A 25,727-nucleotide genomic window follows, 5' to 3' on the forward strand; every position below is an offset into this window, starting at 1 on the left:
GAACCAATACGCTGATGTCTAAGCAAAATAGATTATATAATAATAGCAGCAACATTAATAATAATAATATAAGAAATTCTAGTGGCCCAGCCATTCGGCATTTTATGATTAAGATATAAGGAAAGTGCAAGTTTAACAGATAAGCTAAGGTAGAGTATTTTGAAAGTCATCAATTAGATAAGTAATTTTTAGTTATTTATAGAGGATAAGCACAGAGGACTTATTTATTTATTTAGTGATCAATTCGTTGTTTGCATTTGGAATGTGTGGCTTTCGGTTATGTTTGTGAGAACTGCTAGATCACATGAAGAACCCAAAATCAAGAGGTAAATATGTGCTTTTCAACCCACGGTACAAACCACGAACGTACAGAATGGTGCCATGCATGAAGGTGTTCTAGCTAAAGGTGCCATACATTGCACATTCGCATGCACATACGATTTATAGCCTCAGCCCTCATTGGTTTTTACAAGCTTTTTCCTAATTAAAGAGAAATTTGATCACAAACAATTGCTAGAGTACTGGGCAGTTGGTGGATCACAAGCCTTGAGCTGCTATACTATATATAGAGTGCGAAAAGTTCCAGCCTTGAGCTGCTTCAATCCGTGCTGGTTCAATCAGTGCATCTCTCTTACTTGTCGGCCGGAAAATCTTTTTAATACCACTCATATATGTTATCTGCATGCAATTTCTGCAGAGGGACTGGAAACCAAACCTCCTGTCCCTCTTGGCTCTGGAGATTGTCATCAGAGTATCTCTGACTCTTTTGCCGCTTTTTGGCTCTATTGTAGTCTTTTCTGGTCCCTTATACTTTGTATGGAAAGGAGGCTGGAAGTGGCCGCAGGCACCCAACTAACAATAGTTTTTTTTTTTTTTTTTCACAAAACCAGTCCTTATCATTTATTTATTATCTGCAGAGTACCACATATGTAGTCTGCATATGTATGATGTAATCGGCCTTTTCTGTGAAATTGGCCTTCGTCAGAATTTAAGAAAAAAACATATAAAATTGTCACTAACTGCGGAAGAGTATAATGAAAGGTTTGGGACATTCGGCATAAGTCTGTGAAATTAAATTAAAAATAAAACTCTAAGGTCTGGGACACTACTTCAACATATATATATTATTACAGAACAAATCAAATAAAACACGCCCCAGAATGGGAACCACTAAGAGGCTTAATTTTTCTATATTTTCAGGAACTTGACATTCATAAAGACCCCTGTATTTTAGATGTGCAGGGCTTAGGATGTTCAGTGTTGAAGTTTTTTAGCAAAGAAATGAGCCATACAACTTTGCAACTAGTGTGAGCCAAGGCTCTATATTCTGCCTCTGCAGATGAACGTGAAACAATGGCTTACTTTTTGGATTTCCAGCTTACTAGAGAATCACCAATGAAAGTGCAAAAACTAGTGATTGATCTTCTTGTTTTTGGGCATGTTGCCCAATCTGAATCACTGAAGGCTTTGATGTGTGGATGAGACTGAGATAAGAAGAATTTGCCCAGCCCTATAGAACCTTTCAGATATTTTAGGACTCGATGAGCAGCATGCATATGTGTTTCTGCTGGTTTGTCCATGAATTGGCTGAGGATACTGACTACATAGGTGATAATAGGTCTAGTTATTGTAAAATAAATCAATCTCTCAATCAGTCTTCTGTAACTTTTGGAATCAACCAATAAATCTGAGGAAGAGTGGGTGAGTTTATGGCTAATTTCTCTATCGGAGTACAAACTGACTTACATCCAAGAAGCCCCGCATCCTCAAGGATCTCGAGACTGTACTTTCTTTAACACAAGTAAATGCCAGCAGCTGATCTAGCAATTTCCAGACCCAAGAAATACTTCAAAATACCGATCCTTGATCTTAAACTGAGAGTGCAAGTAAGCTTTCATGTTATCAACAGCTTCAAGATTGGAACTCCCAATGACTATATCATCAATATAAACCAAGAGGGCTATAAATCCATTTTCATCATTTCTTGTAAACAAAGAATACTCGGATTTAGATTGTTGAAAACCAATATGAGTAAGAGAAGCAGGAAATTTGGAGTATCATTGTCTAGAGGACTGCTTAAGGCCAAGGTCATAAAGGGACTTATGGAGTTTACAAACCAGCTTCTTATTTGCACAAGATGACTCCCCCATGCCGTGAAAACCGGGAGGCAAGTCCATCTAGCAGTTTGTTTTAAATCTCAAAAAGTCCCGTTTAGATAATCAAGTGTAACTTGACCAACTTCTAGCAGAAGTTTTATATCACCGTGAAAAAAAAATGATCAGGGTGCAAGAGGCCTGAATAAGGAGTTAGTGCATACAGGTGGAGGCATAAAGAGACAATACAAAGAAGATTAGAGAAAATTGTGAGACCTTATAGAGTATGGTTTCAAAGCCAAGGGAATTGCGAGTCTATGATTTTCCGAAACATGAAAAAATAAGTGCCCCCATCAACCTTGATCGGCTGCAAGTGCAACTACAATGTAGTATTCAAGTCTTCTGATTGAGATCATAACGAAACATGGCCTAGCCCGATTAATTATGAAGAGAGAAAATTGTGGTTTTCAACCCACGATACAAACCAGAGAATGCTTATACGGTGGCGCGAAGGAGTTCTAGAGGTGCCATACATTGCAACTACCCACATACGATTAAACCAGTCTTGCAAACAAAATCAAGCAACCAATAGTATACCAACATTCCAACGACTAAGTAAACACTGAAAAATTGTCTTTGCATTTAGCTTACACAAATCATCTTTCTAACAACCATCTTAAACTCCGTGACCTTGACACCCCTGAAAAGTCTTCTGGTCAAGCTCAACATATCAGACCTGAAAAAAAAGCGACAAAGAAATAAAACCAAATGGAACAAACTTAGTTTATATGGTGAAATTCTGCATAACTTGGTAAAATTAAACAAAAATAAAATCCTTCGATCCGGGACAATACTTCAACATATATTACAAAACTTAATGGTAAAAGCAATAAATCAAATAACATGTGCCCCAGGATGGAAACCACTAAGAGGCTTTTTTCTAAATTTTCAAGAACTTGACATTCAGAAAGGGCCCTGGTTTAAGGCCTTAAATTTGCCTCTGATATGAATTCGGTTTCAATATGCTAAAAGGTGACAAGAATAACTGTAATATGTCCTAAAGTTAACTTAAAAGAAAAGAACTCTCTTGAGTAATAAAACAGCAATCGAAAGAAAATCCCATCATCTTTCAATGCAGCACCTTCACTCGCCTTCCTTCTATCTCCCTCTTCTTTTAGTTGGAGGAGGTGGAGATCATTGCAAGTAAGAAAGCTAAAAACTCATCGATCCATTCATATCTCAAGAAAGGAGGAAAGAAAAAGTAAAAAAGAAAAAGGAACTTCATATAGAGATGTATGTCAATGCAACTGCGTGACAAGAAAATAATTAAGACTAGTACCATTAGTCCAACCAACAAAGAAACAGACAGAACTCTCATATATTTTCAAAACGCATCAGGACATGAATTATCAACAAAGGCTTTATCTTGTGCATCATTATACCAGCAATATAATATCGAATAATCAATCATTGACAAAGCATCCTTATCAGTTCAGTAACTCAAAGATGATCATTGACAAGTCATAAACATACTAACCACTGCAAAGATGATCTTCCCAAAACCATTCTTTTCCATGACTAAAACCTACATGGAATGATAAAAAAATAAGAGATAAAACACAACCCTAAAAACCATATAGTTCACTTAAATTAAAACTTCTTGACAAGCAGAAAGTTAGTGAAATAACAATTAGTATTATGCTAAATAAAAGTAAGGTTCCAAAAACAGTTCATTCACTCTCTCTGCCATGTTCTTAGACCCCATGAAAGTAACTCTTTCTTTTAGAGGAGTATTTGGTAGACTACTGCACATCTAAGAGCTGCTTTCTTCGCTCGAACAGTCTCCTTAGGGAAGATCCTCACAACAAATAATCTAAGTAAACGTCATATTATTGTCGGAATGGTGTTATATGAGTAGAAAATGGGGGGAGTCTGTAGACAACCTTTTTTTTTTTTTTTATGAGTAAATCTGTAAGATAACTTTTTACTACACAGTGAGTTTGCCAAAATCTTGTGGATAATATACCTGAAAAAGTTTGGTCAGCTTGGATTACACTTAAGGATAGCATACCTCTTTGCAAACTTGAAAGGGTTGTATGAAAATAAACCAATTGCAACAAGGTGAAGATGATCCCTACATGTCCAGTGTGGTGCATTTGGAGGGAAATGATATTTTTGAAAACAGAAGAACTCAAAACGTAGGGTGCTGCTGCTCTGTCCCCCAAAAGTGACCACTCACTTTGACCTCAAGTTCTAAATGTTTTTTCAAATATTAAAAAAAAAGGACACTTTTGCACTAGCGGTCAAAGTGAGAGGTCACTTTGTGGGGGCAACATAGCATTTTCCTAAAACTTAATCTTCAGTGCTTTGTTTCTTGTATCTCTTTATTTGCAACTTAGCATTTTCATTTGTATACATCCGGCTTGTTTGGCTCTGCTTGATGTGCTAAATCTTCAATTACTAATAAAAAAACAAGTAAATCTAGCAGTTTTTTTAAACCTCAATAAAAATATAAAACTAGAACTTAAAAGGAAAGATTTTGAGGTTGAGAATTATCACAAGCGTGCATTTTCAAACACCATGACCTACTAATGCCCAAAAAAAGTCTCCTGCTTAGATTATCAAGTGTAACTTGACGAACTTCTAGGAGAAGCTTCAACTCGCCTTAACTACCCAAAGTTTTTGAAGAATTGACTGCAAAGAGGTTGCAGACAATGATTGGAAAATATCAATTGTTTGTGGATCATGAAAAAAATGATCAGAGGGCAAGAGGCCTGAATAAGCAGTTAGTGCATGCATAATTCGTTCATGCAGGTGGAGGAATAGAGAGACAATACAAGCAAGATTATAGATACAATTTTTGAGAGCTTATAGAGTATAGTTTCAAATCCAAGGGAATTGTGAGTATTTGATTTTCTGAAACATGAAAAAATGAGTGCCCCCATCACCCTTGATGGGGTGCAAGCGCAACTATAATGTAGTAGTCAAGTCTTCTGATTGAGATCATAACCATACATGGCCTAGTCCAAGTAGTTGCGGACAATACCCTGATTGAACAAGTTTGAGCCAATGTTCACATAAGAGCTCGACTTAACATAGGTATAAATAAGCCAGATATTTTATCCATCTTTCAGTAAAATTGCTTAGAGATGCAATAACCTCATAACATGGCTGCAAAATTTTAGAAATATTATTGGAACCAATTTGCTTTACCTTCCTCATGTTCAGGAGGTTTTAGCCTAAAGGATGACACTGTATCCTCAGTTACCCCCGATAATACCACAGCTTGATAGATCTTAGTCTTGCCTCCATCAGCAAGATCCCTAGCCTCAAGGGTTAAATAAAACCTAATTACGTTGGCACCCTGAGCCATTGCCTTCAGCACCTTCACAAACTCCAACCCTGCATTTGCATCCTACACACCAAATAATGCCATCTTGAAAATCATTGAAGAGGAGCTATTAAAGTGGACATTGAACAAAACAGATATTTTTTAAATATATATATATATATAATAACAGAAACCTTGAAGCGAAAGTTGTATTCCTTGATTGCAAGCCACGAATACCCTTCGTAATCCCAACTCTTATCATCCAAGTTGCATGGTTCAATTTGGTGGAAACAAGAGACGCCAGGAATGCGGTCAACATCAAAGCCCTAAAGCAACAAAGGTGACGAAAGGATTAAAGAATTAAGCGCATACAAGAGAAGAGCGTGCACGGGGGGGGAATTTGGTAGAAGAAAAGGGATTAGTTGCTCACATCGGTCTTCAAAACTTGATCCCTGTAGGAGCAGTATTCCTCTTCCGTCATGTCCTCGCGTTCATTATCTTGCCAACCGCAATTTTCCGATGATACTGGGGGAGGAATTAAACTTAATTCTTTGTCATAGCCGAACAATTCCACAAGACCCATTTCTCCCGTTTCCATTGATCGATCCACAAGTGATCGACAAGCCAGCAATCAGACCAAGAAAGAAGAAAAACCCTGACCTGACTTGGAAAAAAAAATCGATTATTCATACCAATTGCGACTCCTGTATGTACAAAATTGCAGCAATACTCTAGAGAAAGCCCCCATCAAACGTATAAATGAAATTCCAAGAAAATAAAAATAAAGAAACTGAAGGCAATGAGCTTATTGCATCTCTAATCATGGCACTGAAGGCAACCACAACGATGCAATGATATGTCAGGAGGAGGAATAAAACTTAATTATTTTTCATAGCCTAAAAATCCCACAGGACCCACATCTCCCATTTTCATTGATGGATCTACAAGCGATCGAGAAGCCAACAATCATAGCGAGAAAGAACAAAAACCCTGATCTGACCACACCACACACGCACTAGCCACAAGCCACAAGCCACAAGCCCTGCCTGCTAACCAGACAAGATCGATCATTGAGACCAATTGTGACTCCTATATGTACAAAATTGCAGCAATATTCTATAGAAAATTAGAAACCCCCAATCAAACGTATAAATGAAATTCCATGAAAATAAAAAGAAGATGACATGCTAGCTTAGAAACGAAAGAAAAATCTAAGGAAAATCGAAGGGCTTAAAAAATGTTGGGTAGCCATGCTTGAAATGAAACGAACAATTTGTACTCGGGGGATTTGGAGGATGTCTGGAGAGAGCTTCACCAACTTGGCAGCAGGGCAAACAACGAGAGGAGAACAGATCCAAAAGGACACGTTAGATTTAACAAAATTTAAGATTTTTTTAAGAAAATTCTAGTTTGTGAGGGTTTATTTAAGAATTTGACCGATAATTTAATTTATTTTATTTTTTAAAATGTTTAAAAATGTTGCTTTTTTTAACCTAGACAGTGGAGCCAATCTAAAAAAAGGCGATAAATCAACATGTTTTTTCCTGACTTATGCGGAGTAAGTTTGTACAGAACTGAAACTCATATGGTTTGTGTGCTACACCCAAACAAGCAAAACCAAACGACTAAATCTAAGGCATTGGATTCGATAAACTGAGAAAAAGAAGAGGAAAAACGGAGAGAAATCGATTAAATAGTAGCAAAGAGATAGAAGAAAATCAATATTTACCTTCGGCGTGTCTACAACGAGTGCGAATCAACGATGGAAACTGACATGGGGCAGGGTTGGTTCATGCGTAGTTGTGAGGAGAGAGAAACGATGGGGTAGGCTAGGGTTTTTTTATTGAATCCCACTTCCAGCGTTACGGCTAGTATTGGATTTATTATTTTTTTCTTTAAAATTTAATATTTTATAAATTTAAAATCACTTTATACAAATTAGTTATTAGATTCGTTAAAATAATAATATAATATTATTTTATTAATAATAATATTTTTAATTTATATTTTTTTATATTTTATAATTATATTAACTATATATTAATTAATAATTTAATTTAATATTTAAATTATTATTTTTTAATTTAAATATATTGTGACTCAAAATTAAAAAGTAATAATTTAAATAAATAAAATAATAATTATAGAATGTGAACAATGAGTCTTCAAATTTAAAGATAAATGAAAATATATTGTAGTTAAAAGCTTGACATTTGAGTATAAGGTAAATCTAATATCGAGATTTTAAAATTAAAATCATCAAATTTTAAAGATTTGACTTATTTGACCAATGCCACTTAAGAGGAGAGACATAGGGTAGGGTTGGTTCATGCGTAGTTGAGAGGAGAGAGAAACACTGGGGTAGGCTAGGGTTCTTTTTATTGAATCCCACTTCCAGCTAGAGTATTAGTATTGGTCTATGTATATACATATATAAAATCATTTCTTTTACATATCCACTTTATCATTCAAGCAAAATTCTCACATTAGCTTGTGTATATTTTATATATATTTTGTAATTAGCATTCACTACATATATTTGACATTAATAATACAAATGCAATAATAAAAAATATATATTTTTATATATTATATTAAAAATATAATAAAATGAAAAAATATATATATATAATATTATAATAATAAAATAAATGTACAAGTGAAGATTTGTTGTGTTGTTGATGGAAGGAGGAAAAAAAAGGATTGTGAGAGAGAGGGTGGGAGAGGAAAGATAAATAATGATTAAAATATGATTTATAGGATGAATAATGGTGGATAAGAATTGTTTATAAGTAGCTAAATATTTAGATATGTATAAGACAATGTAGAATATTTTAGGATCGTATTATATAAATATGACTTTACATATACATATATATATATATATAGACCAATACTAATACTTTTAACCTAAAAAATATATATTCTTCATTTCCCACATAGACGCTTTTTTCTGTTTGGATAATGTTACTGATCATTATCTTCTTTTTTAATTTTATACTTTTCCCACTTCACGAATTATTTTAGAATAAAAATGAATTAGATGGCCAAAAAATTCAAAAGGTGAAAAACACACAAATCTGTTTAAATGAGAGTAAAAGAAGCGGATTATCATTTCCTCTTTTCTGAGCTATACTGTCACGCAACGCATTATGCATGTAATTGCATATTTATCTAAAGAAAAATTATAGTTATAATCGTGAATATGTAAATATTACATAATTATTTTAAAAAAATAAATAAATATGAGATCTATATAAAAAAAAAATTAATAATAGATCATATTTTTTTTTTAAAATAACTACACGGTAATTCCGTACTTTACAACTATATGTAGTATTACTTTTATCTAACACTAAATAAATTTTTAATAGAATAGCATTTTAATAAAGCTCAGCAATTAAAAGCGTTGCTTTGAATAATTTTATTTGTTATCACAATTTCGAACAGGTCCTAATTAGCATTATCATCAGCGTGGCTCTCTACGCAAAGTTTTACTTAAGGATCTTGTTATATTTCAGTCATTATTCATCTTTATACCCTATACTTGATATTTTTTTATAAAATATTGGGTGTAGAATAATAAATAGTAATTGATGAGAAAAATTATTCTTTAACTATTATCACATTTTTTGACATTTTAGACTCAAAATCTAATTTCATATTAGATTATTTATCTAAACTCTCAATAATAATAAGATACTATTATTTTTTTTTTAATGGATAAAATAGCAATTAAGTTAGGTCAAAAATAATTATTGTATCTACAGATCAGATTTGTACAACTCGGCTCGATCAATTAACAATAAAAAAATAAAAGATAAAGGATATTTATAGTTATAGACTGCATTAACGCCGCATATCTCTTTTTTAAAAAGTAAATAAATATAAGATCTACATGAAAAAAAAATTTAATTTTTAATAATTGATCTCACATTTTTTCAAAAAAAATGTACAGTACTTGCATAACTCATAATTATATATATCATTATTTAAAATGGAATAACTTTGTTACAATTGAGACCAAATATTTGCAATTTAAAATGAAGACATTACAATTCTAAAATTACGTACTTAAAAATCTAATTGAATCGTTATAAGAAATAGTTGTTTTGATTATTTTACGAAAACAATTACAAGAAATAGAAAGTTTAACAGAAATATATCGAGACGTTTAAAAAGTCTCCAGATTCCCATCCCTATCTAGAGATGGGATGCTGTACATCTTGGGCTGTTTCAACTTTCCAATATAAAAAGTATATCGGTCAAGTTAATTACCCGATAATCCAATATAGATGTCTATTCTCTGCAGTTTCTCATTATTTAACATTTTTAATTAAAAAAACTTTTTTACTGAGCGCCTCATAGCCTAGCATTTAAAAAACACCCATAATTTTAATTTTTGTGGGATGATCAAATTCTCGATATAGGGTAATTATCTATAAATTTCACAAGAATAAAAAATTTCAAATATGAATTTAACAAAATTTTAATACAATGAAAGTTACCTAAACTGGCCTTCATGATTTGCATCATAAATCTAATGAAAATTCTACTCATCATCCTCTACACCACACACCAATGTATGATTTTTCATTTTTACCCTTCTACTTAAATACATATATATTGATATGTAAATATATGTGTTTAAATAGAATGAAAAAAAATGACAAATCACATATTAGTATATTTCTCTAAATCTAATATTGTAGCCATGCACATATACCTACAGAATTTTTAGCCAAGATATATATATATATATATATATATATATATATATAATGTACATAGATGGAAAGAAAATTAATATACAGATCATCACTCATATCATATTATTATATTCATCCACTCTAGAAATATACATACTAATATGTCAACTAAACATATGACAATAAAGTAATATATGCATCAATCATAATAATATACATCATAAAAAAATTTGATACAAGTTTACAAAACGTAATTTGATAGAAGTTTTGAAAATGAAGTTAACATTACATAATCATATCGTATTACAGGACGTTGATCAACATGTTTCATATTTTTTTGCAAAATCAATTGAGAGGATATGTTGTTTCAGTTGGTCTATATCTGCGCCAATTTGGATTATCCATTCTTTTTGTGAAGTTTCTTTGGCCATGTTTTCCAAGAGTGGCAGATGGTTCTTAATGATGTGAATCCAAAAATATACACTACAAAAATATAAAACTACATATCAAGAATATTTTTTTGACAATAATTTTCAGGTTTAGTTTTTCTTAGCACACAAATTTTTTCAATAGATGGAATCAGAAATAAATTTGTATTGAAAATGCAATAAGATAAATAGATAATTTAAAAAATATGTTTACCTTTGATCAATCACATATATTTCTTGCAATGTTGTGCGACCATTTGCTGTGCTTACTTCTCTAACTGGCTTAATGTATAATGTAATTGCTAATAAATCTAATAAATCATGTTTAAACTTTTTAGTTTGTTAATAAACATAATTATCAAAGAATTTGAAATTTTTGAATAGACATTTACCTATTTTTGCAATTGAATCTTTATAACTATTGAGTTCACTGAATGTAATGCATGATATTATAATCTGGTAGCTGCAATGCTTCTTCATCGTCTGAAATTTCTTTAATAATTGTCCTTGAGTTTAAGATCCACTAATATTGATGGGATTCAATTCTATGTCTAGGATCTAATGACTTTACATAAGCATTACTAATATAGTATGATTAGAATATATGTAAAATGTCATTGCTCGAATCAATATCTCTATCAAACATGGTAGCTTGCAGTCGATTGTATGCCCTACAAAATATTAAAATAATATATTTTTAGTAGAGACTAATATATGGTTTTATTATTATTAAGATAATTTTTTAGATTATGAAGCATAAAGTTACAATTTTTTATAAATATAAAAAACAACAAGTACCATACCTCAGAATCAATCTAGGTTAAGTTTTGATATTTTAATGGTTGATGTTGTGATGTACGTTTTGGAGAATTCTCTGCTACAACTATTTTGATTTTTCCATTTCTTGTGTTCGGTGTGATATCTTTGATGGATGTATAAAGTTCCCGTATCTTGGACACTGATCATATAAAAAAAAAAGATGAATTAGTATTTAAACTTGAACTTGTATAAAATAATGACAATAAGAATGTAGGCTATTCAATCAACTTACTTCTATAATGTTAAGATGAAAATGTCAAGCTTAATAATTTTCTATACACGATATTTTTTGTGTAATTTTTTTGAGATGTATCAATTGATGTTGGCTTGATTAAAACTTTTACTGGAGCAACAATCTTAGCTCTTGATAATGCTACATGCAATTGTCCATGAGAGAACACAAGCTGTGGCAAATATATCCTTACAAAATTTAATGTTTGGCCTTGTACTTTGTTGATTATCATTACAAAACTTAATCCGATAGAAAATTGAGTTATTTTTAATGGGAACCCATTGTTTTTATTGGGATTTGGTAAGAATGAAATTTTTTGTATAAAAACTCTTTTACCACCATGTTAACCAATTACAATTTTTGCATCAATGATGTTCCGTTCAGTAGAGACTAATATATAAATAACAAAGACAATTGTAGTAAAAAAAATATAAAGATGAAAAGCATATTTAAGAAACAAAACAAAACAATACAACAAATAGATACAAAATCAAAGAATTGAATAGATAAAGAATAAGAGTTACAAATAAAAATAATAACTAAAGTTAATGTTCACAATATTGAAATAATAAAAGCTGAACAAAACATAACCTTAAATCAACAAATAAAATATACAAAGCCAACAAATAAAATGAAAACATATAAAGAAATCTTGGTAAATGCTCAAAGTAGTTGCAGCTGAATCGAATATCATGGTAAGCGCAATTGTGAAACACGAGAATATAATAAATAAGTACAAAATCAAATATTAAATAAATAAATATTAAATATTTATGCTCAATGAATATTGACAATTTCAAAATAAAATAATACTAGGAATAAATCAGCACATTATTCAAATATTATAACTACATGATATTACCATTTTAAATTAATAGATAAAGCTTAAAAAGCTAACAAACATATATTAAAATCAAAATGCAAACATACCTGAAGCAAATGATAGTTCGAAAAGCTGATAGAAGAAATCTAACAAGTTAATAAATCAATTAACTTGACAAAAGTTAAAATTTATATTTTTGCTTAAATTTTGTATAACAAATTACAACAACAAAACTAACAACATCACTGTGAATGTTAACATTCAACTTGAATAACAGATGAATTTAATTAAAAAAAACACAAATAAAGTTTTATTTCTGTTTTTATAATTTTGTTTTCCTTCCGATATCTCTTAAAAAGAATAAATGTTTAGTCTTGACAATAAATGTAAGCAATAACAAAAATGAATTTCGAAACAAAAGTATCCAACTACGTAAAATTTGTTTTCTTTTTCACTAAAAAGAACAAATTCTATAATTTGAAATATTGATTGTATTCTCTACAAAAAAAAAAAAAAAACATAATGTTACAAAAAAAATATATATCCAGGATTTTTTTTTTCCAAAAGGAAAGAAATATATAAAAAATTTAAAAAAATAAGAACGTCTAAAATATTAAAATAATTTAAACGTTCATCATTTAATATTTTATCAAAATATTTTTAGTTATTTCATTTTCTTTAGAAACAAGAGAAACTTACTGGATATATTTTGTTTTTTTTTTTTTACAATATCTCTTTTTTTTTTTTTGTAGATAATAAAATAAAATTTTCGAATTATAAAAATTTTAATTTTTTTATGAAAAAGAATTTACCTGAGAAATCAAATAAAATAAAAAATAACAAGTAGTTGGTAAACAAAATTCATCATTTGATAATTAGTCACATCCAGATTTGCAAGAACAGTTTATGTGTGAAATTTTTCATCTGAAATTTTTAAATTTTGTGTAAGAATTACTTAATGACAAAAACAACTTTTCTAAAATGTTATACTAAATGAGTTTTCTTTCAATTGTTCATTATTATTTAATTTTTTTTATTCATTTGTTGACATAGTAAATTTCTATACAAAAGTTTAGAATCGATTGATTCTGATATTTTGACAAGAAATATAACAAGGACAAATTTTAACAAAAAAGTATTTAACTGCTTAATTTATTCTTCTGATGTCTTGACAAGATTTTTTCTCACTAAAAAGAAAAAAGTTTTATAATTTAAAATATTTATTGCATTCTTAAAAAAAAACAATACATATATATCATTACAAAAAATTAAAACATATTTAAAATGTTTATCTTGTTTTAACAAATACAAAGGTGTAAATAAAAATGTACTTATAGTTTCAAAAATTTATTACATTTTCGAACAAAAAAATACTTATTGTAACAACAATTCTAAAACACTGAGAACATTTCTCCCTTATCCAAAAAAAATAAAGAAATAATTTTAAAAATTTTGAATAAAATAAATAGAAAATTGATTAAAAAAATGATATCTTCTTCTAACAAGGATGCTTAACAAATAGAAAAAAAAAACAATTTTCATCACGAAATTTCCCTTATTTTATAAAAAAAAATATTGTAATTTATATGCTTTCTTTTTGCAAAAGGGAAGAATGTTCTTAATGTTTTTAGATATACTATTACAATAAATATTTTATTTTTATAGGAATAATGCAATAATATTCTAAAACTATAAAACTCTTAACTTTCTATGAAAAAGAATTTGACTAAACAATTAAATAAAATTGAAAATCAGAACTACTTACATCAATAAAATTAAGCAATTTCGTTTTTCAAATAGTTTTTCAAGAATTTGGTGATTCTTAGATATATATTTTTTTTGTATTCAAAGCAATTTTGGCATTTTACAATTTGACTGATTGACAGAGTGATTTTGCTTGTTTTAACAATTTCTTTGTTGTCGTAAAAAGTAGGGGTGAAAACCGACGTCGTCGGCGCGGTTTTTGGGCAAAACCGACGCCGACCGACTTCTGGAAAAATGAATGAGGTACCGACCGTAACCGGTCGATGGCGAGGAGGACACCGATCGAGGCAGTTCTCTGCCGGTTCTCGGTCGGCGTCGGTTCTTTGGCGATTCTAGTGAGATAATTATGAGAGAGAATGAGAGAGGGAGAGATGCATAGGAGAGAGAGAGACTTACAGAAGAGAGAGAGAGAGAGAGAGGGTTACAGAGGCGAGTTCGGGAAGAAGAAGATCGGGAGAAGAAGAATACTCTTAACGAAACGACGCCGTTTCACTTAAGTTTAAGTGGAACGGCGTCGTTTCAGACTTATTATTTTTTGCTTACGTCCTTAATAAAACGACGACGTTTGGTTTAATGCCAAACGGCGTCGTTTTCCGTATCAGTTGCACTACTTCTTAACTAAAACGGCGCCGTTCAACTTAAACTTAAGTGGAACGACGCCGTTTTGATAAGGGTATATTAAAAAAAAAAAGGATTTTATTATATCAGTCGGTTCAGCGGTCCGGTCCAGCTTCAAACCGAGACCGAACCGCTGAACATCGGTTTCTTGAAATTTCCACCGCACGCCGACCGGTTCTCCACCGGTTCCGGCCGGTTCCTGACGCGGCCGGTCGGTTCGCGTCGGTGGTGGCCGGTGCTGTCGGTTTCTGTACAGCTCTAGTAAAAAGTGGTAAATAATATTGTAAAACCTTGGAATTTAAATCAAGACATTTTTTAACTTGCTAAATTTACCATTGAATAGAAGTGTTCCTCAAATATAAGCATCCTTTGGAAATCACCATTCTATACAGTAATTTTCTACATCAATTGTTGACGCTCACATTGCTAAAGAGTTCAGTGTTTAAAAGATAGATCCCAAAATATAAACCATGTCTCAACATAACTTTTTTTTATAATAATTTCCGTTCTATACTAAAGAGTTCAGTATATACGTTTATTTTTTTTTTCACAGTGATTTTTTTTGTGAAACAAATTTTCTGCTTCACTTCTAATTTTCTACATCAATTGTTGACGTTGACACTATTTTTGAGACTCAACATTATTTTTGAGGTTGTAGATGGTTTGATTTCAAGGGAAAATATTTGTATGTCTAGAGAGAATAGGAGTCGTCTCTGCTGAAGATTTTTGGCTCACCTTGCATCATGTCGGTCCGAGAACGGTGTGGTCTTGTAGCCCTATTTAGGTTATCCTTGGCCGCTTTACGGTCTAGGGTCCAACACTGTAATCCACTTTGTTGAATATATGAGTTTCAAGTGTAACTTGTTCTTTGTAGTTCCGCAGCTTTATTCGGCTTTATGATGTAACTTGCCTCTTGTTGCCCTCCGTTATTAATAAAGTTATTTTTCGCTAATCGTACCCGGTTATGTTGTTTCTGTATTCTTCTCGCTATATCATTTTCTCATTTTCCTTCCTCTTTTTCTCTGTGTTATTATTGTTGTTGTTGTTGTTTTTTTTTAATTAATTATGGGCCAGCCTAGGTAGAGAGCTCAGTTGTGAGGGTTCACCTTCCTTTATTTCTCATGATCTACCCTGCCGGCGCCTAGCCGCGGCCGACGACCCCGCCTGTCGATGGCCCTTTGTATTGCATTTCTCTGTTAGCCTCGACTGTGGCGCTTTCTGTATCTCTCATGATCTAGCCTGCTGGCGCCTGGCCTCGGTCGATGAACCCACCTATCAGTGGCCCTTTGTATTTCATTTCTCTGTTAGCCTCGACCGTGGCGCTTTAAATTTTGTGATTTTCTTGTCAAATTTTTGTTCTTCAAGGCCTGTGGGGCCTTATGCTTGTCTTCTCGTCACAAGGATCGATGTTACAAACCTGAGCTTCTTGGCCTATGCTTGCTGATTATCGTCCATCCTGTACCACCGTCGTTTATGATGGTGATGTCCTCGTTTCTTGTTTTTTATTATTCGGGCGGCCCATAAGTTCGACCCGCTCTTCGTCGGGGAGGGATCAGAATGCCGCTTTTCTTTTCGTTCTTATTTCCTTTAGCTGCCTTTCCCTTCGCTCCTATTTTTTGCTTTTCCTCGGCGCTTTTCCTTAGCTTTCCTTTCCAATTTCTTCTTGCTTGCATTGTCAGAGTATTAGTTTCTGTTTGTGAAAATTCATTTGGTGGAGATTCTGTTTGAAGATTATGTTGATAAATATGTCGGGTGACCGAGGGTCGACTTGCACTCCTCTGTGAGAGGGGTAGAGCCGCCTCTGGCGTGACTCATCCATTTTGCCTTGCGCGGAGGTAGTTGGACTAGCAGAGTTTCCTTTGGTGGAGATTTTGTCTTCAGGTGGCCAATGGCCACCCGCACTCCTCCGCAAGAGGGATACGGGAACCTTTAAGGCATATCTTTCCCTTTTGCCTTGCATGAAGACAAGCTACTGATGGCGATTACGTTGATGTAAACTCCGTTGATGATGTCCGCGTCTTTCTCTTCATTATTTAGGCGGTCCATAGATTTGGCCAGTTCTCTGTCGGGGAGAAGTTGGAATGCCTCATGCCAAACTGCCTCTTTCTCCTCCGATGAGGTAATTCATACAGCGATGTGGCTGGTCCGCTCTTTCACCACGGCGGGGGTTATAGTAAGTATTCGAGCAACCTCAGGGCTGACTCTACTCTCTATTGCGGGAGGGATAAGGTAACATTTTAGGTCTACCTTCCCTTGTGATGTCCCACAGGGAGGTAACGTCGTTCGAGTAATTTGTTACTAGACCTACTTCAGCCAGTTGACACCGTTAGAAATGGTAATTTTGGGTCAGGCTGGCGTTGATCCCACACTTAGTCGTAGCGGGGGCCAGGATAAGTCTTTCGTATAGCCACGAAACAGATCCCGCTCTCCATTGGGGGAGAGATAAGGCAACCTTTTAGGCTTACCTTTCCCTATGGTATCCCACAGGGAGGTAAATTGTTCAGACAGTCTGTTACTAGACCTGCTTAAGCCCGTTGACGCTCACAAGGAAGGTAAAAGATTTTTCCTTCGGGTAGCTGAGGACTAACCCGCACTCTACCGCAGGAAGGACAAGACAACCTTTAAGACCTACCTTTCCCTTTGTTGCCCCGCAGGGAGGTAATTCAGACAATGATGTGGCTGATCCACTCCTTCACCGCAATAGGGGTCGGGGTCAGTTATTTTGGCCGCCTCGAGGCGGGTACCGCTCTCCTGGACGAGGAGGCTAAGCCACCTGCTCGCCTATCATATTTTGTGGGGAGGTAAGTTATTCGGGCAGTTTGCTTTGGACCCGTTCCAGCCCGTTGACATTGCAGGAAATGATAAATTTAAGTCAGGCTGACGCTAATCCCACACTTCGTCGTAGCGAAGGTCAGGGTAAGTTATTTGGGTAGTCGCGAAGTTGATCCCGCTCTCCACTGGGAGTGGGATAAGACAACATTTTGGGTCTATTTTTCCCTATGGCATCTTGCAAAGAGGTAAATTGTTTAGGCGGTTTGTTACTGGATCCGCTCCCGCCTGCTGAGGCTTATAAGGAAGGTAAACTTTGTCTTCGGGTGGCCAATGGCCGGCCCGCACTCCTCTGCGAGAGGGATAAGGTAATCTTTTGGGCCTACCTTTCCCTTTTTGCCTTGCGGAGAGGTAAGTCGTCGGAGTTTTTATTTAGCGAAGTTGACTTTTAAGCTTTTATTTTATCTAATCATTATAACTTTCTCAAACTCTAACACAAAATACAATAAACAATTTAATTTTTTTAAATCTTAAAATAAAAATTATATACTAATAATATTTTATTTAATTTTTAACTTTTCTCTCATCTCATCTCATCTCATCTGTATAAACAAATAAAGATGCCATTCTTGCATACAAAAACTCTTTATTAATGCAGAAAGAGATAAAAAAAAAACACTATTGTTATAGATAAAAAAACACTATTCTTAAAATAAAAATTATATACTAATAATATTTTATTTAATTTTTAACTTTTCTCTCATCTCATCTCATCTCATCTCATCTGTATAAACAAATAAAGATGCCATTCTTGCATACAAAAACTCTTTATTAATGCAGAAAGAGATAAAAAAAAAACACTATTGTTAATTGGGTGCCCGCCACTTCTAGCCTCATTTCCATCAGTTCTTCTATGGTAGGCAACTCTGCGCAAGGACTGAGCAGGAAAAAATGTTTTTATTCCACCTCAACTACAATTAAAGAAATAAAATATAAGATAAGATAACAATTATCCAACACGAACAGAACTGGGAATAAAGGCTGAAAAGCACAAAACATGAACGGAAGAGGCGTTCGTCGTTATCTATCCGTAGGAGAACTGCAACCCATTTCCTTAACTTTATATCATACCGGAATGGGCTTTGATTCTTCAAAGAGCCTTTTTATCATTCTGATAGAAAAATTCTCAGTGAGTGGAACATACGGCGTTCGATCATTGGCAATTAAGTACTGGCACTTATAAAGGGCATTGATAATATTTTTGTGGGTTCAAGTTGTGATCTTTATTGTTGAATCTGTGCATTACCTTCAACCTACTTCAGTGTGCGTACAGATCAGAAAGGAGATGAAGTGATAAATTCATACTGGGTAAAAACTAAAAAGCCTAGACGTTTGCGCAAGTTAAATCAAATAATTTTATGAGATTTCCAAATCTTTTGGTCCTTCTGTAAAATCCAGGCTGAAAGGTCAAGGATGAATCTTTTATATATATATATATATATAAAACAAGGTGGAGAGTACTGCTTACTTGATCCAGAGCCAAAAATATTATATATTGTTCCAGTCATTTTCTAAACGATGGATCAAGACCCTAGATCCATAAAGATTTAACTAATCGGGAATGACTAATCGACCTGGGAAAGCTTCAGAGAGGATGAGAGTGAGATGCAGGAGAATGGAGGGGGAGATGGAACTGGAATCCGATCTAACTGGGGAAGCTTCGGAGAGGAGGAGAGTGAGATGGAGGAGAATGGAGGGGGGAGATGGAACTGCAATCCGAATGCGTAGGGTTTGTGCGAGATGCGGAATCTCTGCCCCAAATCTCCTGCATGTCTCATTTTTCCAATGAGAAAAGATATTATGCTGCCAAACTTGACCACTATAGTGTACTGTTGAGCAAAATTTTTATTTTGAGATTAAGAAAGTGAATTTTTAAGTGTATTGATATATTTTTTTTATTTTTTAAAAATATTTAAATATATTAAAAAATATAAAAAATAAAAATAAAAATAAAAAAACATACAGCTGAGTGCTCTTTTTCCATTTCCATACAAAGTATAAGGGACCAGAAAAGACTACAATAGAGCCAAAAAGCGGCAAAAGAGTCAGAGATACTCTGATGACAATCTCCAGAGCCAAGAGGGACAGGAGGTTTGGTTTCCAGTCCCTCTGAAGAAATTGCATGCAGATAACATATATGAGTGGTATTAAAAAGATTTTCCGGCCGACAAGTAAGAGAGATGCACCGATTGAACCAGCACGGATTGAAGCAGCTCAAGGTTGGAACTTTTCGCACTCAGCCAGACTTTTGGACCCTCGCCCAGTACTCTAGCAATTGTTTGTGATCAAATTTCTCTGTAATTAGGAAAATGCTTGTTGAACGGGATTATGACCTACTCTTGGCCGTTGTATTTTTTATTTATGCTCCATTTGAATAGTAAAATTTGTTTTATTTCATCTCATTATTATAATTATTTTAAATTTTCATATAAAATATAATAAATAATTCATTTTTTTCAAATTCTAAAATAATAATAATATTAACAAATAATATTTAAATAATATTTTATTTCAATATTTAACTTCTAAAATCATCTCATCTCATTTAACTTCCCATCTTGCAGTTCTCAAAAACAGAACAGAAAGCCACCCATTCCAAATGCAAACAACGAATTGATCACTAAATAAATAAATAAGTCCTCTGTGCTTATCCTCTATAAATAACTAAAAATTACTTATCTAATCGATGACTTTAAAAATACTCTACCTTAATTAGCTTATTTGTTAAACTTGCAGTTTCATTATATCTTAATCATAAAATGCTGAATCATAAAGTACTCTACCGTAGCTTATCTGTTAAACTTGACTAAATAAATTGCAGGATTCAGGATATTGATTGAAGATTCTTAATAACGAAACAAAGGACGCTACTTGTAGAAAAAGACTCGGAAAATACAATTTAAACATATGTTGTAATGTTTTATGCATGGGTTTGTATAAATTTATCTTTATTTTAATCTTGATGCATATATATGTCGCCTCTAACAAAATTAAGTTGGTATATTAGGAAAAATTGTCTCGAGGTTTTCCTAAATATTGGGATTGGCGTATTCATGATGGTGGTACCTTGAATACAGTAAAAAATCAAGATAAATGTAGTAAGTGATACACAACTTTACTTTTTATTTTTAGAGACCTTTGAATGCATATCATTTTTTTCTTTATTTTTTTTTGCGTTACATGGCATTTCTATTTTTGGTTATTGTGGAAAATAGAATTGCCACATTTGATACGTACATGTGTATATGTATATATGGTAAAACCATTCATTTTAGAAACAAATATACGAGAACTCATAATTATAAATATTTGTCAAAGAATAAATTAACTTGAGATTACAAATTTATTATCATAAAAAAAGTAACTGTTTAGTAAACATGTGTTGGATCATAATTGCAGCAGAAGCTATTGCAACCAGACTTAAAGGGAAAAATTATACAGATCTTCTTGAACTCTCATCTCAAGAACTCCTCGACTATTGTGAAAAAGAGAGAACAAAGTACTTCACATATTTGTATACCAAAACTTTTAATTATATAAAAAATGAGGTGATCCAGAAAGAGGAAGAGTATCCATTCAAAACAGTTAAGCAACCTTGTCAACCCAAGATCGAAGAACAGGTAATAAGAAATTAAAATATTCATTTTAGGGATATTTTTCTCCTAAGATTGTATAACTCACTCTTACATCCTCTAGAAATCCCTTGCGGTGAGAATTAATAGAGTCATAAAGATAAATCACGAGAGTGAAGAAGAGCTTCTTATGAGAGTGAAAGAACAACCAATAGCGGGTTGTATAATGATGACTACAAAATTTAAACTATTGAAAGGTGTAAGTATAACTAATTTATACTTGTCAAATTAACACTAATTTGAGGATATCATCCTCAAACAAAAGAGTAAGATATCATCCTCAAATTAGTGTTAATTTGACAAGTAGAAATTAATTAGTGTTAATTTACTAATTTGAGGATGATATCTTACTCTTTTGTTTGAGGATGATATCTTTAAATTAGTGTTAATTTGACAAGTATAAATTAGTTATACTTACACCTTTCAATAGTTTAAATTCTGTAATCATCATTATACAACCTGCTATTGGTTGTTCTTTCACTCTCATAAGAAGCTCTTCTTCACTCTCGTGATTTATCTTTATGACTCTATTAATCCTCACCGCAAGGGATTTCTAGAGGATGTAAGAGTGAGTTATATAATCTTAAGAGAAAAATACCCCAAAAAAATGAATATTTTAATTTCTTATTACATGTTCTTCGGTCTTGGGTTGATAAGGTTGCTTAACTGTTTTGAATTGATACTCTTCCTCCTTCCGGATCCTCTCATTTTTTATATAATTAAAAGCTTTGGTATACGAATACGTGCAACACTTTATTCTCTATTTTTCATAACAGTCAAGGAGTTCTTGAGAGAAAGTTCAAGAAGATTTGTATAATTTTTCCCTTTAAGTCTGGCTACAATAGCTTCTGCTGCAACTATGGCTCAAAACATGTCTAATAAACAGTTACTTTTTTATGATAACAAAATTATAATCTCAAGTTAATTTATTCTTTGAAAAATGTTTATACTTATGAGTTCTCGTATATTTGTTTCTAAAATGAATGGTTTTACTATATATATATATATACCCTCATGTACGTATCAAATGTGGCAATTTTGTTTTCCACAATAACCAAAACCGCAATAATAGAAATGTCATATAATGTAATGCTAAAAGAAATAAAGAAGAAAATGCTATGCATTCAAATGTCTCTAAAAATAAAAATTAAAGTTGTGTATCACTTACTACGTACATTTCTCTTGATTTTTAACTAGATTCAAGGCACCACCATCGTGAATATGCCAATCCCAATATTTAGGAAAATCTCGAGACAATTTTTCCTAATATACCAACTTAATTTTGTTAGAGGCGACATATATATGCATCAAGATTAAAATAAAAATAGATTTATACAAACACATGCATAAAACATTACAACATATGTTTAAATTGTATTTTCGGAGTCTTTTTCTACAAGTAGCGTCCTTTGTTTCGTTATTAAGAATCCTTAATGCTGCAACTAATTTAGTCAAGGAAGTTCGTAGTCTAGATCGATCCTATTTATCTATTTCACTAGGTTTCCATTTATCAATAAGCGAAAAAGGACTGTTGGAAATGCACACTCGATACAAAACCAAACATTAACCTACATTGTACATGAAATATTGCAAAATTTAAGTATAACAAGAAGGAATTAGAGAAAGAGTGAGAATCAAGAAGGAAGAGTCAGCATAAGAGAGAGCCCACAACCTAGCAGCTACCTAGAAAACGTAAGTGCCATATCACATATGAAACCAAAGAAGCTACAAAATATAGAAAGTAAATACAGAGAACTTAAATGATCAGTTTTGAGGGAGATAAAAGAGAATATGAGTCTCCTTACACTTTGCATGTCTAGAGAGAATAGGAGTCTCACTACACTTTGAACCCAGAAGGCGGTGGAAGAAAATGAAAATGAGAGCGAGAGCTAGAGAGGTCCATATATATATATATATGTATGTATGTATGTATGTATGTATATCGATCTTCTTCAAAGGTTGTACATGATACACACCTTTCTTGCCTTGCCCAGAAGTGGTTCTGTCAATGTACATTGAGTACGTAGCTTTGACCAGCCAGCTAGCCATTTGTCAGACAAATTTCAGTAATCTGTTGTGGGTAGGATAAGACTTAACCATTTGCACAAAGCCGATAGTGGTGCACATGCTTATTGGCTAGAGAAAGGCCACGACAGTCGAAGCTCGTCCAGATTATATCATCCTGAATCATCTCAATGTTCAAGTTTTTGGCATTTTAAGTTGCCCAGTTTTGGGGGATTCATAGCACCTAGAAAATTAGGGAGGCATAGGTGGCAGGGACGATGCTTTCTTTGATTTCCTTCTTTTGGTTCTCTTTTTTAATTTGTGGTCATGTAAAATAAAGAAATAACAAAAAAAAATTAAAAATATTATTTAGGCATACTTATAAATAATAAAATGTTGAATGCAAATATAGTAGTTCCATCCTTCAACCTTAGGCAACCACGAGAGCATTATTAGTTTGGGTGACAATATATGATACGACCCGTGAATCCAATACGAACACGATATAAAATTAACGAGTTTGAGTTTGATATATATGGATTCAGATCAAGACAGATTGATCCATTAAGACAATACAATTAACAAACAGGTCAATAAGAGGTCAACCCACTTAACCTGAAATTAATCCACACTAACCAGTTTAAATTTTATTTCAAAATTACAATTTTAGTATTTAACTTGAGTTGTAATATTGATATTTCTTCTCAACATACTTATTTTTATGGTTGGATTGTAATTCTGGATCTATGCTCATATTTGTTATTATTGAGTTTGTAATATTAGTTTTATTATAGGATAAAATCTAAATTTTTTTGATATTTTCTGTTATTTGGTAGTTTTATTCTTATTATTGATATTGTAACTACTAATAACTATATATTTTAATTTTTATATAAAATTATGTTAATTAGGTCAAAAGAATTGTGTAGGTTATAAGTTCAATCCATTTACATGAAACTGGTTTAAATGAGTTGAGTTATGTTGTGTTGATTTATTTCTAATTAATTATCAATTAATGGATCAAAACGGGTGACACGATTCAACTTGTTATTTAAATGGGCATGTTAAGGTTTGTATGTCTGATCTATTTAGCTTAACAAATCAGGTTTAGATTGACTTATATAATCGAATATCTATAATTTGACTTGACACGAACACGAACAACGAATACGAATTGCCACCACTAATTACTAGCCTGAGCTTTAAGCTCGCTAGCAGTACTAGCTCATGAATGCCCGAGTTTTCTTTTCTCAAACTTGCTAATTTTAAATATTATTGATACTAACAAGTTTTTTTAGTAGGAACATTTTTAATTAAACCAATACACTGATGTCTAATCAATAGATTATATAATAATAGCAGCAACAATAATAATAATAATAATAATATAAGAAATTCCAGTGGCCGCATTCAGCATTTTATGATATATTAAGATAGAAGGAAAGTGCAAGTTTAACAGATAAGCTAAGGTAGAGTATTTTGAAAGTCATCAATTAGATAAGTAATTTTTAGTTATTTATAGAGGATAAGCACAGAGGATCACTTATTTATTTATTTAGTGATCAATTCGTTGTTTGCATTTGGAATGGGTGGCTTTCGGTTCTGTTTGTGAGAACTGCTAGATCACATGAAGAACCCAAAATCAAGAGGTAAATATGTGCTTTTCAACCCACGGTACAAACCACGCACGTACAGAATGGTGCCATGCATGAAGGTGTTCTAGCTATAGGTGCCATACATTGCACATACGATTTATAGCCTCAGCCCTCATTGGTTTTTACAAGCATTTTCCTAATTAAAGAGAAATTTGATCACAAACAATTGCTAGAGTACTGGGCAGTTGGTGGATCACAAGCCTTGAGCTGCTATACTATATATAGAGTGCGAAAAGTTCCAGCCTTATGCTGCTTCAATCCGTGCTGGTTCAATCAGTGCATCTCTCTTACTTGTCGGCCGGAAAATCTTTTTAATATCACTCATGTTATCTGCATGCAATTCCTTCAGAGGGACTGGCCTGGAGACCAAAGAGCGGTGCTACTCAGACTAGCTTTATTCGGAAAGAGCCAAACCTCCTACTGCAAATGTGCAGATTAACTTTTTTTACATGTGCTGCGACATATATATTCGGGTCCCTTTTGGCTCTGGAGATTGTCATCAGAGTATCTCTGACGCTTTTGCCGCTTTTTGGCTCTATTGTAGTCTTTTCTTGTCCTTACTTTGTATGGAAAGGAGGCTGGAAGTGGCAGGCACCCAACAAATAATAGTTTTTTTTTTTTTTTTTTCAGAAAATCAGTCCTTATCATTTATTTATTATCTGCAGAGTATCATATATGTAGTCTGCATATATATATCTATATATGTATGATGTAATCGGCCTCCTTAATAGGACATTTGTTTTGCTGAATACTTGAATTTGTTCTTATTTTTTTCATTTTTCATTTTTTT

General features: G+C 32.8%; 1 protein-coding gene across 5 annotated transcripts; it reads right to left on the reverse strand.

The window, feature by feature from the left end:
• Positions 1–2,383: 2,383 nt before the first annotated feature.
• On the reverse strand, positions 2,384–7,265 carry LOC109012692. 5 transcript variants are annotated; one of them, XM_035688126.1, is made up of 6 exons: positions 7,154–7,265; positions 5,855–6,084; positions 5,619–5,750; positions 5,307–5,508; positions 3,631–3,678; positions 2,384–2,829 (listed from the first exon to the last, which is right to left on the reverse strand). In XM_035688126.1, the coding sequence occupies exons 2-6, from the start codon at positions 6,020–6,022 to the stop codon at positions 2,816–2,818; spliced, it is 564 nt and encodes a 187-aa protein (XP_035544019.1). In that variant the 5' UTR covers positions 6,023–6,084; positions 7,154–7,265; the 3' UTR covers positions 2,384–2,815. The 5 variants fall into 5 exon arrangements, with proteins under 5 accessions (XP_035544019.1, XP_035544020.1, XP_035544021.1 ...); XM_035688127.1 differs by having other exon boundaries at positions 5,855–6,088; positions 7,154–7,259; XM_035688128.1 differs by lacking the exon at positions 7,154–7,265 and adding an exon at positions 6,695–6,819.
• Between the last annotated feature and the right edge of the window lie 18,462 nt (positions 7,266–25,727).

This window comes from Juglans regia, chromosome 3 (genome assembly GCF_001411555.2).
Source record: "Juglans regia cultivar Chandler chromosome 3, Walnut 2.0, whole genome shotgun sequence".
NCBI classification, from domain to species: domain Eukaryota; kingdom Viridiplantae; phylum Streptophyta; class Magnoliopsida; order Fagales; family Juglandaceae; genus Juglans; species Juglans regia.

Bases quoted from the DNA above. Each gene is read 5' to 3' on its own strand.
- LOC109012692 (XM_035688126.1), bottom strand. From the start codon at position 6,022: ATGGAAACGGGAGAAATGGGTCTTGTGGAATTGTTCGGCTATGACAAA. The intron at 5,751-5,854 runs GTGAGCAACTAA...TTGTTGCTTTAG, and splicing joins ATCAAGTTTTGAAGACCGAT to GGCTTTGATGTTGACCGCAT. The intron at 3,679-5,306 runs GTAAAGCAAATT...CATTCCATGTAG, and splicing joins ACCTCCTGAACATGAGGAAG to GTTTTAGTCATGGAAAAGAA.